General features: G+C 38.9%; 1 protein-coding gene across 2 annotated transcripts in view; it reads right to left on the reverse strand.

Moving 5' to 3' along the window:
- Positions 1 to 245: 245 nt before the first annotated feature.
- Positions 246 to 11,220, reverse strand: part of LOC119354884 (importin beta-like SAD2) — a 14,712-nt gene continuing 3,737 nt past the window's right edge. Inside the window, exons 6-23 of one of the 2 annotated variants that reach the window (XR_005171319.1) lie at positions 11,012 to 11,196; positions 10,763 to 10,936; positions 10,139 to 10,284; positions 9,916 to 10,039; positions 9,660 to 9,840; positions 7,986 to 8,145; positions 7,870 to 7,911; positions 7,680 to 7,798; positions 7,387 to 7,585; positions 6,641 to 6,772; positions 4,792 to 4,895; positions 4,521 to 4,700; positions 2,778 to 2,917; positions 2,548 to 2,687; positions 2,065 to 2,219; positions 1,053 to 1,185; positions 728 to 966; positions 246 to 687 (exon numbers count right to left, since the gene is read on the reverse strand). Coding sequence is in view for 1 of the 2 variants with exons in the window: in XM_037621635.1 (XP_037477532.1) it covers positions 815 to 966; positions 1,053 to 1,185; positions 2,065 to 2,219; positions 2,548 to 2,687; positions 2,778 to 2,917; positions 4,521 to 4,700; positions 4,792 to 4,895; positions 6,641 to 6,772; positions 7,387 to 7,585; positions 7,680 to 7,798; positions 7,870 to 7,911; positions 7,986 to 8,145; positions 9,660 to 9,840; positions 9,916 to 10,039; positions 10,139 to 10,284; positions 10,763 to 10,936; positions 11,012 to 11,196 (2,466 nt within the window). In the remaining variant the exon portion in view is untranslated. Of the gene's footprint in view, positions 967 to 1,052; positions 1,186 to 2,064; positions 2,220 to 2,547; positions 2,688 to 2,777; positions 2,918 to 4,520; positions 4,701 to 4,791; positions 4,896 to 6,640; positions 6,773 to 7,386; positions 7,586 to 7,679; positions 7,799 to 7,869; positions 7,912 to 7,985; positions 8,146 to 9,659; positions 9,841 to 9,915; positions 10,040 to 10,138; positions 10,285 to 10,762; positions 10,937 to 11,011; positions 11,197 to 11,220 lie in introns of both variants that reach the window. The other variant, XM_037621635.1, reaches the window with a different exon arrangement.

An 11,220-nucleotide genomic window follows, 5' to 3' on the forward strand; every position in this document is an offset into this window, starting at 1 on the left:
CCCAAAATTTACATCCGTCTCTAGACAAATCTAAGACAAGAATTTAGAATTTTGGGACAGAGGGAGTATAATGCAAACCGAATAATAAGGATTTTTTTAAGAAGGATTACATTAGCTGGCATTATTATCATAACTATCCGCCTTCGTTGTTCATGTGACTGCACTCAGTGTACAGAATGCAACAAATCAAGAATGCTCGTGATGATCGGACGACAAATATCACCCAAAAAATAAAAACTAATGTATTGCATGGTAGTGATGATAACCAAATCCAGGTTACCAGATGCAGGCAAAGTTTATTTCACCAGCCTCTGTCAAACCATACAGAGACATGCTTGAGCGATGTTCAACAAATCGTACCGACAAAACTGGATTCACTGAATCCTCCAACGACAGAAAAAAAATAATGAAACCATCGTATTGGTAATCCACCAATAACCGCCCAATCATATACACTCTACACCGGACCTTCCTAGGCTATAAGACAACTTGGGGACGCGCCCCACCCACAGGGCTCATTTAACAAATTCCATCAACCAAACGGAGCCGGAGCTCTGGACCAAAACAGCATCATAACAAGTGTGTAGTATCATCTGTAGGGCTCGCACCGCCCATAAACAAATAGACCGAGGCTGCAAGAGATTATCCCACGATGGTAATGTTGTCGACTTCTTCTATTCCAAGAATTGTGTGCCTCAGGCCTCCAAAAACAAGTAGACCAAGGCTGCAAAAACCCATTGCCTGCGATCACCAAATCACAGGCACTGGCCTGCAACAAAACTCAAGACAAACAACCATTGCTATAATTCATTCATCACTGTGCATTTGCTTTCTCCAACTTCTCTTTCTCAATTTCAACTTTTCTTTCCTCGGCATGCTGAGCAACGCCATTAGCCAGTGCCTGGTAGTGAAAATCCAGTGTCTGCATAAGGCTCTGGAACCTGGCTGGGTCGGATGCTTGTACAGCTGGACAAAATAATTATTGCCTTGTCAACAACTTTTGGGCACAAATAAATACTGCAAAAGAATGTACAGTGGGAAATATTCTCTACCTTGGATGGTTCCAACAAAGAAGATAAATGGATCAACCTCATCTATCGGGGTCTGCAGCTCCTCGTCATCACTAAAATCATCATCAGAATCATCATCATCATCATCCTCATCATGGAGCTGAAAACCTCTTGCCTGAATTACCACAAGGGTGTAAAGAGTGATCACAGGGTGCTATAAAAACGCAAAGAAAATTATACCCAAAATACTGATGTGACATCTTTGCTACAGTATCTTTTCACTTGTTCTTTGCAGACAACATTGTTAACAAAAGGAGACTGAGGAGTTCTTTCCAGTGCAGCTAACAGCACATGAACTGTGTCCGTGTGTACACAGGGAGGCTATGAAACAAGGGCAGGTGATTTTATGAAGCCACAAGTGAAGTGTGCGCTTTACTTATCAGTACGAGTATTGAAGATATAAATTTCTTGTTGGAGATGTGCTATTCATGCAGATTAAGGCCCCAGCTCCAGGTACCATTCGCCCCTGCCTACCAGAGGGGAGATCTTCTGTGAACCTCAGGAGTCCAAAGCAAGGTGAAGTTACCTGCCAATGCTACCCAACTTCCCAACATACATATATTTGAAGCAGCCCTTTCGTCGCAGACCTCTCTTTCAGTGTTTCTAGAGCCAATAACATTGTTTTTAGGACTTATCTACTAATCGCTGCCAGAATCAAGCATATTCTATTCTGTATGCTTTTATGAGACAGATCCAGATCCTTAAGACTTTGAAGGATCAGGAGCTGGTTGGCTGGAAAATTGGGATCTGGAACTCTACCAAGCAGTCTACGTATTTATGTAATGATAATGACTTCCTCTTGGCAATTCTCTGATGCTCATATTTGAAGGTAATAAGCACCTTCACCAGAGATTGCGTTAGCTCTATTAACCATTCCATCATGACAAGCACTTGTAGATAAAATTCACATGGTGGGCATATAAAATAAAAATTAAACCATGCCAATAAGATCTCCTAATGCGAATTTTACTCGAGACAAGATATGAAAACAAACCTGCACTAGCTTCTGTATATTAAGACTATTTACTTCATCCTGATCTTCATCATCAACCCCCATCTCCCCATCATCCTCATCCTCCTCATTCTCTTCTTCATCAGCATCAAATTCATCCACATCATCAGCAGCAGCAGCATTTTGCCTCTTAGATTCTGGTATATTAAGGCAAAAGATTAAGATTTAACTGAAGAAGAAATTTAAGCATTTCACTAATACACTACATATATAATAAGTTCTATAACAGCAAGAGGCAAAATAAAGTTGGAAGTCTTAGTATGTTATTTCCTTTTTTTTCTTGCATAAATATGCAGTGGGAGTCTCTCCTACTTTCTCTGACAGAATACAAGGAAACTCTTGATTTGCAAAAGTGCGAAACAATATATGAAAGTGCTTAATCAACCCGGTGCCTGAAATCTCAGGAATATATGGTAGTTTTTCAAGGGCTAGCGCTTTATATCATACAATAAATAAGAGATGCACCTGCAACTTGCTCCTTGTATGCAACAAGCAGCTCCAGTGTTGCCTTGAAAATGCGTTCTAGAGCCTCTGCTGGAATATGATTAGCTGGAAGTCCAATAAGTGAAGTCAATCCTAAGCAGCAGACTTTCTTGTCATGCTCTCTGAAAATAAAACAAAGCACCATTTGTCGAGTCAGTACAGCAAATAAACACAAAGGAATAATTTTACAGGCAAGAGCTAATTAAACTTACCTTTTGAAGTTCACCCTCTTGCCACTTTTTTTCACTTGTTGTAACATGACAAACCAAAGATTGAAAATTTCTGTCGCAACTCCAAGTTTGTGCAACATTGCAAGTGTCAACGAAGGATTGTAGTAGAATACGTTAGCTATCTGCAGTAGGCATGGAGAGTGTGATAAGTAACTTTGCTGACTCAACATGAGTACATGGCTGTCAAGAGGGCCAACCCACGCAATCAGTAGTATCAATTCTAGACACAGAAATCAGAAGGAACACATGGTCTGCCTACTATGACATGAGGTTGCTTCATACAATATGAAATACACAAATGTGCTCATTTAAGATACATGAAATTATATAGTGATTTTACTTTGAGCAATAGCTACGGACCTATGGCACTGTAGGCCTAGAAAACCATATGTGCTTTACCTTCACAGGAAAAAATAACATTTTACAAACAAGAACAAGGCATTATATATCTTGCTGCATTCTGAATATACCCCACATGTCAGAAATTATCTTCGGGAAAAAAGGCATGCAAAAATGAACCCCATGAACATGTAAAACGGTTGCTCCATATGAATCTAAAGTTTGAAACGACTGATCATAATATATAAAAATATATATGATAATGATTTTGGTTTATATAATTTCTTACAGAGAACAGTACGTACCCAGCATAAAGCAGTTGGACAGTCTATCACATAGTTCAATAAACTGAGGTTAGTATTGCTGATTAGTTACTGTAAATCATGGCAAACAAGGTACTCCCTCCTTCCATCTATATAGGGCCTAATGCATTTTTCGAGGCTAACTTTGACCAAATGTTAGAGCAATAATATATGACATGCAACTTACTACACAAAGCACATCGTCAAATTCGTATGTGAAAGGAGCTTTCAATGACATAATTTTCACATTATGCATGTCATGTACTATTAATCTTGTCAATAGTTAAAGGCGGTCTTCAAAAACGCATTAGGCCCTATATAAATTACAGAAGCCCTGTTTGGAATCAACTTATTTTGAAAAAAATGTATTAAAAAATTGCAAAAAAAAAAGGTTGCATCTATGGAGTGGCAGAGCTCACATGTATTAGCAAAGCCCAAGGTGAGTTTACCAACTAACCGATCTAAAAATAATTTGAATAAGATTGCATTCATGCATATATATAATTACCTGAATGTATTTGGCTATCTAGCTTTATAGTTTGTGGTAAGCAGTTAAAGTATTTAGGAGCATTTTTTTATTGAACTCTTTGAACTCACCGGTCTACAAATAATTAACACAAGATTGCATGCATCCATGCACACTATTAAAATGCCACAGTTTATAAGAGTAGTCCTTATATCCAAATGGCTCAGATTATTTAAAACTCTAATTTTCCAGAAACAATGGTGTTTCAAGAGAGCGCCAAAATATTATGTATCCAAACGGGGTCTTAATAGTTCACTTTGGAAAAGTGACCAAAAGAAGGGAGGTAAATGTAGGCCAACAGTTAACAGCTCAGGGTTACCAAACCAGGCTGCGGAATACATTTTAAGTTGATCATTTATGTTTAACACTACACTTAGATATCGTCTATTTTTTAAGTACTACTCAAAGTCTACTCTACACTGACAGACAATGTTACTTATACACAACTGATACAGAAAAGCTAAAAACAGCAAAACCAAATAATGCATACTATGATAGAGATCTTTAGCTGGTCAGCATGTTTTGGAACAGATAAAGGGAAATATGCACATTTCATACCACTTGCACAAGGAGAGATTTCAGATAAGGCTTCTCTGCTCGACGGAGCCTATCAATCGTAAGCCTGAGATACGGCTCAACCCAATGATCAACTTGCCCTTTGCAGTTTTGGAAAAACACTTCAATGAGCTTGGGTGCCGGCACAATATCTGAATCTTCCATATTTTGGTCTGTCATAACCTAGAGAAATGTTGATATGCCACTGTAAGAGCAGAACTACTTACACATTCAGAACAAATTAAAGCTAAAAATGAATCAAATCTACACTCACAGATGACAGTCCTTTCCATAAGCATTGTTGATAATCAGGATCTTTGCAGGTAACAAAATGTTCAGTGCCACGAGAAATGTAATTGTCTAGTGGGACAAGAATATCTGCACGGCAACAAAAGTATTTAACAATGAGCTGCTGTAAAAAAATAATGTATGTCTATCAAAATTAATCCAACTGGTAGGAGATTGGCTATCAGGTCAGTTTGCTAACAAGTAGCCTAGCAGATAAGCACTTTATAATAACAGCCCACAGACCAGACCAGATACTGTACCAATTATGTCAAATGGAGCAAGAAAAGGCACAACATGCCTGCTGTTTATATATCTAAAAAAGAGAAACAACACGCCGATGAATTAGCGTTTTACCCAAAAGAAATCAGATACCAGGATGCTAAATTACTGTTTTGGACATCATGATGCTGGTTTTGGACTTGTTTGGATGTTGCGTTGTCTTTCGGATATTATTATGATTTCTAAAAAATACCATAGTACCATAGAACTTTGAGATCTTTACACGCAAAAGAAAATCACTCTTACATCCCATATTAATTGACGCTCAAACGGATGTATCTAGCACTGAAACACATCTAGATACATCCGTTTCAGTGTCAATTAGTATGGGACGGAGGTAACGGAGGTAGTACTTATAAACATGTTCATCCCAGATAACATGTCTTTCTAAAGCAACTACGGATGTCACTTGACTTTTGATCATCACCGAGCAATATTGTAACAGATGTGTACATGGTGGAAAAACTGTGGAGCATCCGTACTCGGTAGGGGAACTGCAATGGTATCCAATACCTCATCGGACACAGAAAGGTGCAGATACATCACCAGTGACATATCTGGCTGGATAAACATCAAGAATAGACAGTATGTACCAGGGATACTTCATGGACACACTGTCCAACAAGACAAAAAGGTTCAACCCTTGGTGGGTGTCCCTCGCATGCAAACACTCGCACGAGAACTTCCTGTACCCACTGGGACATGCCCATGGCGACCAGGCGACCACCACCAGCCAGCAGCGAGAATCTTCCCACCCCAACATCAAGTGCTTATATGAAAAGAGCAAGCAGCTATGTTCATGTTGTTCTTCAAAGTTACTATTGTTTTTTGGTTTCCTGATTCCAAGGAAAACTCATCACTGAGAAATTATTTGGACACAACTAATCGATGAGCATGACAAAATCACATGCAAACTAGTCAGCTAATTAAGACACAGAGCAAAACAAATACAACTTGCAAACATGAAGGAAATGGAAAAATAATATAATAAGTAGCATGGTATCCAAATAACCAACTGAAGACACCACACACAAAGATAGTGAAGTCCCTTCGTTCCCAAATACTTAGCACCGTTAACGAGACAGGAAAACTATGTTTTGGATGAAATATGACCATAGTACTTTCAGTTATATCTCAAGCACTTAGGGTGTGTTTGGTAGGGTGCATGAGAGTAAAAGTTCCCTTCTCGGCCCACTTTCGGGTGTTTGGTAGAGTGTATGAAGGGTGCATGAGTCCACACTAGCTCAACACAAATACACTAGGAGCATGCATGAGGAGAGCATGCATGAAGAGGGATGTTGAGATGAGCATGCACGAAGAGGGAACAACTATGCTGAGATGAGAATGCAACCAAACACACCCTTAAAAAGGTGGCAAAGTGAGGGGTGCGAGTGGAGATAATCAAGGTGATCTAGGAAAGTGCCAGTGATTTGGAAAGACCTTTTTCCTCAGAAGTGATAATTATTTGGACGCAGAAAGCGTAACAGACAAAAAGCAAGAATTCAGTTTCCAGCATATAACAAATTTAACAGCAACATGTTCAAAACTAGACTTACTCTCAAAGAAATCAATGGCCCAATCATTAAGAGCCTCCATCATCAATGGCCACAAGCTCCACATGTCCAAAGAAATTGTTGGTGAGTAAAAGGTCAGATAGGACACTATTTCTAGAACCTCTTCATAAACATCTGCAAAACAGAGTTGAATGCATCAGCACAAATTGAAGGAAGAAAAAACAAAGTTTATAAAATCAAAACTGATATTAACACAAAAAAACTTCATCTCCCATAAACCGCTAATAATTATCAAGTTCTTACATCTTTCCTAGCAAATTTAGGGGAGGGAGTGTAGAGATAACTGTAAATACCTACAAGCTTCTAATGAGCTGAAAGGTTTTATCACTGTCATCAAAAGGAAAGTCTAAAGAAAGAGAAGACTACCACAATTCAGAAACCAATTATGTGTCATCAAAAGGAAAGTCTAAAGAAAGAGAAGACTACCACAATTCAGAAACCAATTACGTCTAAGTTCGCTTTAACTACATCTATCCAAGCTTCTAATGAGCTGAAAGGTTTTATCACAGTCATCAAAAGGAAAGTTTAAAGAAAGAGAAGACTACCACAATTCAGAAACCAATTATGTCTAAGTTCGCTTTAACTACATCTAGAGGAATCGATATCCTGAACAACCAAGATTAGTTCCAGTAAGGGACTGACAAAACTGATGTGTAAACAACCAGTTGAGACTATAAATGTCCTTGAAATGTAACACACTCTGTTGTTATAATTAGACAACAAAATACCTTGACCATCCGAAGTCAACATCCTGCGCAAAATAGGCAACAAAGTGGGCTCTATTTGGATAAAAAGATGGGGAAGACTGCTAATGGACTCAAGGATTGTGCTTAAAGCACGTAAGCAACCAACAGCAGCCAAAGCACCAGAGTCCTCTACTTCATCATCAGCTTCTGAACTAGCCATGCATCTCCAGAAGGCAGCAGCCTATAAAATTAGTAAGCATGAAGTTTCAGGAACGTAGATTCAGTGCAGCATGTGACCATATATTGAGTTAAACATAAATCAAGGGCCAACATACCAAACTCTGGCACAAGCCAAGGGCATATGGTGCCATCTCTTCACCAAATCTATCAACAATTGTCTCGAGAGTGAAAACAAGATCCTCATTCTCAACTTCACCCATAAGCTTAAAAAATTCTGCAAATAAATAACAATCAAACCACAACAAAATCACCATTCCTACCAAGGTTGAATAAAGTAGTTCTTACCATCAAGAAGCTGTGGAAGGATAGGACGGATCTCATCCAGATCTGTAGAATGGGACAGAAATTGTAAGGAACAAACAGAACAAAGTTGATAACTGACTAGGTATCAAGAAGCTCACCTTTGCATGCTTCAACGAAAGAACGGAGAGCAAAGACTGAATCGACCCTGACAGGAAGTTCTGGATCACGCAAACCAGAGATTACACAATGCATAGCTTTGCGAAAATTGTCCTGGTCTGAGAAGGTGATGTGCGCATACTGCCCTGCCACCCATGCTGCCTATTGTCCATATAATATATTAGTCTGATGTCACATAGAAGTAGCGAGTACATCAAGGAAAACTAGGGAAGGTGAGCATAACCATAGAAATAAAGAAAAATAAGAACTTTAATACTACTCCCTCCGTCCCATAATGTAATACATTTTTTTACACTACACTAGTGTAAAGAAACGTCTTAAATTATGGGACAGAGGGAGTAATTATTAAACAAATAAACTTGGATTATAATAGAGCATATAAAGTGTTCTGTTAAAATAAAATTGAATAAAGGGTTCCCTAAGGATAGCAATTAAATAAAATATGACAAGTGGTCACAATGTGCAGTCAACTTTTGAGATTGTGGTCAGCAGCTCATCTTCTCGTGGACTAATACTAGACTTGATGGCATACTGGTTATGTTGCTGGCACCTAATATCAGATAATCTAAGGTGGTAGCCCAGGTGCTGAGAGTAACACTTGGATCCAAGGTAGTTACAGTGCTCTCTCAGCTCAAGACATTATTAGCATCTGTCACTTTGAACTGCATCTGGACAAATTCCCTTTCGGATACAAGAGAAGACGCCATTTTCTGGCGCTTATCTCCAAAACTTCAGTAGTCCGGCCAAGTCAGAGTATAAGGATTCCTTCTCCGAACAAATTAACTTCCATTGTCCTCATTTATTTTGTTAAGATAATGTAGCGCTCAAGAGTTGATTCTTTGGATTGAGCTGCAACACCATTGCTTGGCTACAGGTTACCTTGCGCACTGTCAGCTCCCAACCATGATTTCTGTCCTCTACGCACAAGAGCCAGAGACGATACAGCACTTCTTTGTGTGTTGCTCCTGGATCTGGCAGCTTTCAATCAGGACGACTGCATGCAGCTTGGAATATTCAGTTTGGAAGAAAGAGCCAGTTTCAATAAGAAAGAGCAGCTTTCAATCAGGACGACTGCATGATCTGAGAACGGTGGACAATGCTATCAAAACAGAAGTAGAACGTTGGAGGGCAAGCTTCACATTAGGCTGTGAGAGCTACTGAGATTAGCATTTTGTTTCATGTTGAAAAGTTGTGTCGTTGTTCCCTAGTGAATTGCTGGCTCATGGCTAGACCATCCAGAACCTAAAGCATGCCCTTCAGCCCTTCTCCTTAATGACAACTTGTTGCAGGAATACATCCCCTGTTCCTAAATATAAGACGTTTTTGCGGTAGTGGATAGAATATTCACAAGACACAATTAATTGTGTTTGGTTTTAAGATGAAAATTCCCAGCACCCTTTCTTAAACTATTATACAGGCTGTTACAAAGAGGAATAGTGGACAGAGGTATCTTGGAAAAGTACAAGTGAACATGGTAACTTTTGGACCTGAGGTGGGGGAAATTTCTGGGACAAATAAACATATTTCTAACTTTCTAATTAAAAAGGTAGAACGCTTCAATGCACAGGCTTCAACAAATTGTACACATGATCTGAATGTTTAAATGATAATAAGGAACAAAAGGTAGAACTGCTGGCCAAGTTGGAGCATACTACCTTCGCACGCAAGTGCCCAACATGACTACTGAACTCTGGAAAGACATGCTGAACTAACATTCGCTCTAGCTCAGCCTTGTACGGATCAGTTTGTTTCAGCCTATCACATAATGTCCCAATGGCAAGAAGGGCACCATCTTTTTGGCGATAGGGCTTCACTTCAATTGATGCCTCATTATACCTACCAAGTTATTCTTGAATTAGGTAGCTCATAAAGGTTGAGGATCACAGCACAAATCACAAAAACGATGCATACCTCATGAATATCTCCACAATAAATTGGATGAACTTTTGTAGGTTGCCTTTTCCCCGTTTTCTTACCAATTCGCTGACAAAATCCATAGCAGCTGTTCGAGGACTATACAAATCTTCAATTATATCTGTATGCAAAAAAATGGCATCATGAGTAAACAGATGAACACTGAAAACAGTGCATGTTACCTTACATCATTGAGAGGAATTTGATCATGCAATTTTACCATAGCCTTTCCGAACATACTCATGTGGATCTTCATCCCATAACATTTGGTCATTGTCATTGAAGCACATTAGTGGAAATATTATCTCAAAAAGAATTATGTCAATTTGTGGTTGCATCAGCTGGTACATGCTGTTCTTTGTGAGACTGCAAGAACAAGTAACCCATTACAGTTAGTCACCGCACATTTAATGATCACCAGGTACACATATTTTGCGTGGTAGATCCAACATGCATATGAGGAGATATCAGTAAGCTACAGATAAATATGCCAAACAAGAAATTTTCAACATACAGCTAGTAAATGTCAAACACAAAACTACTACGTTCAAAAAGAAAGAACATAAATCTAACAGTAGTTATTAAAGATACATTCTGCTAGGCAAATTATACACTCACAGGAAAGATGGAAGATGAAAGAGAATTTGTAACATTAGTAATCTCAGTAGAGCAAGTTGTGTTGCTGAAATTATCTAACAGGCATAGAGAGACATGCACAGCAAGCTGATGACTAGTGGGACATGCAGAAACCAGAAATTATGGAAGGCGGCAATCTGAACATTATGAAAGCTGGTTTGTCCTTTGGAAGTACATAATGCTGCTGCATAAAAAGTCTCCCACGAACCTGTTGGTGAGATATTGAAGGATAAGATTGATAACCCTATCAGGCAAATAGCCACCAGTGCGAATTGCATTGAGCAACTGTAGATGGCATCCCAGAATTTTTCCAGCATAGTTCTTTTGAAACATTTGAGCAAAAGCTTTACTCTCTGGTTTATGAACCTTCATATCAGCAAACCTGTCAATGACAAATGAGTAACCAAGTAAAAAATAATGATTTACGAAAAACAAACCAACTTCTTTCAATACTGACCGACTGTATAAACGGTTCAAGATATGGGTAATCCATTTCTTGACTTTCCACCAGCCCCAAACTTTCCTAGCGTCAGGATCAGATGGTTGCCCTTCCAATGGAACTGGCCTTTCCAACAAGTTTAAGAATAGAACAATCCATGCATTGAAGATGTTTGGTTCAAACAGTTGCTTTGGAATTTCTAGCTGCAGAAAGCACATGACACGAGC

This window comes from Triticum dicoccoides, chromosome 2A (assembly GCF_002162155.2).
Source record: "Triticum dicoccoides isolate Atlit2015 ecotype Zavitan chromosome 2A, WEW_v2.0, whole genome shotgun sequence".
Classification (NCBI taxonomy): Eukaryota; Viridiplantae; Streptophyta; class Magnoliopsida; order Poales; family Poaceae; genus Triticum; species Triticum dicoccoides.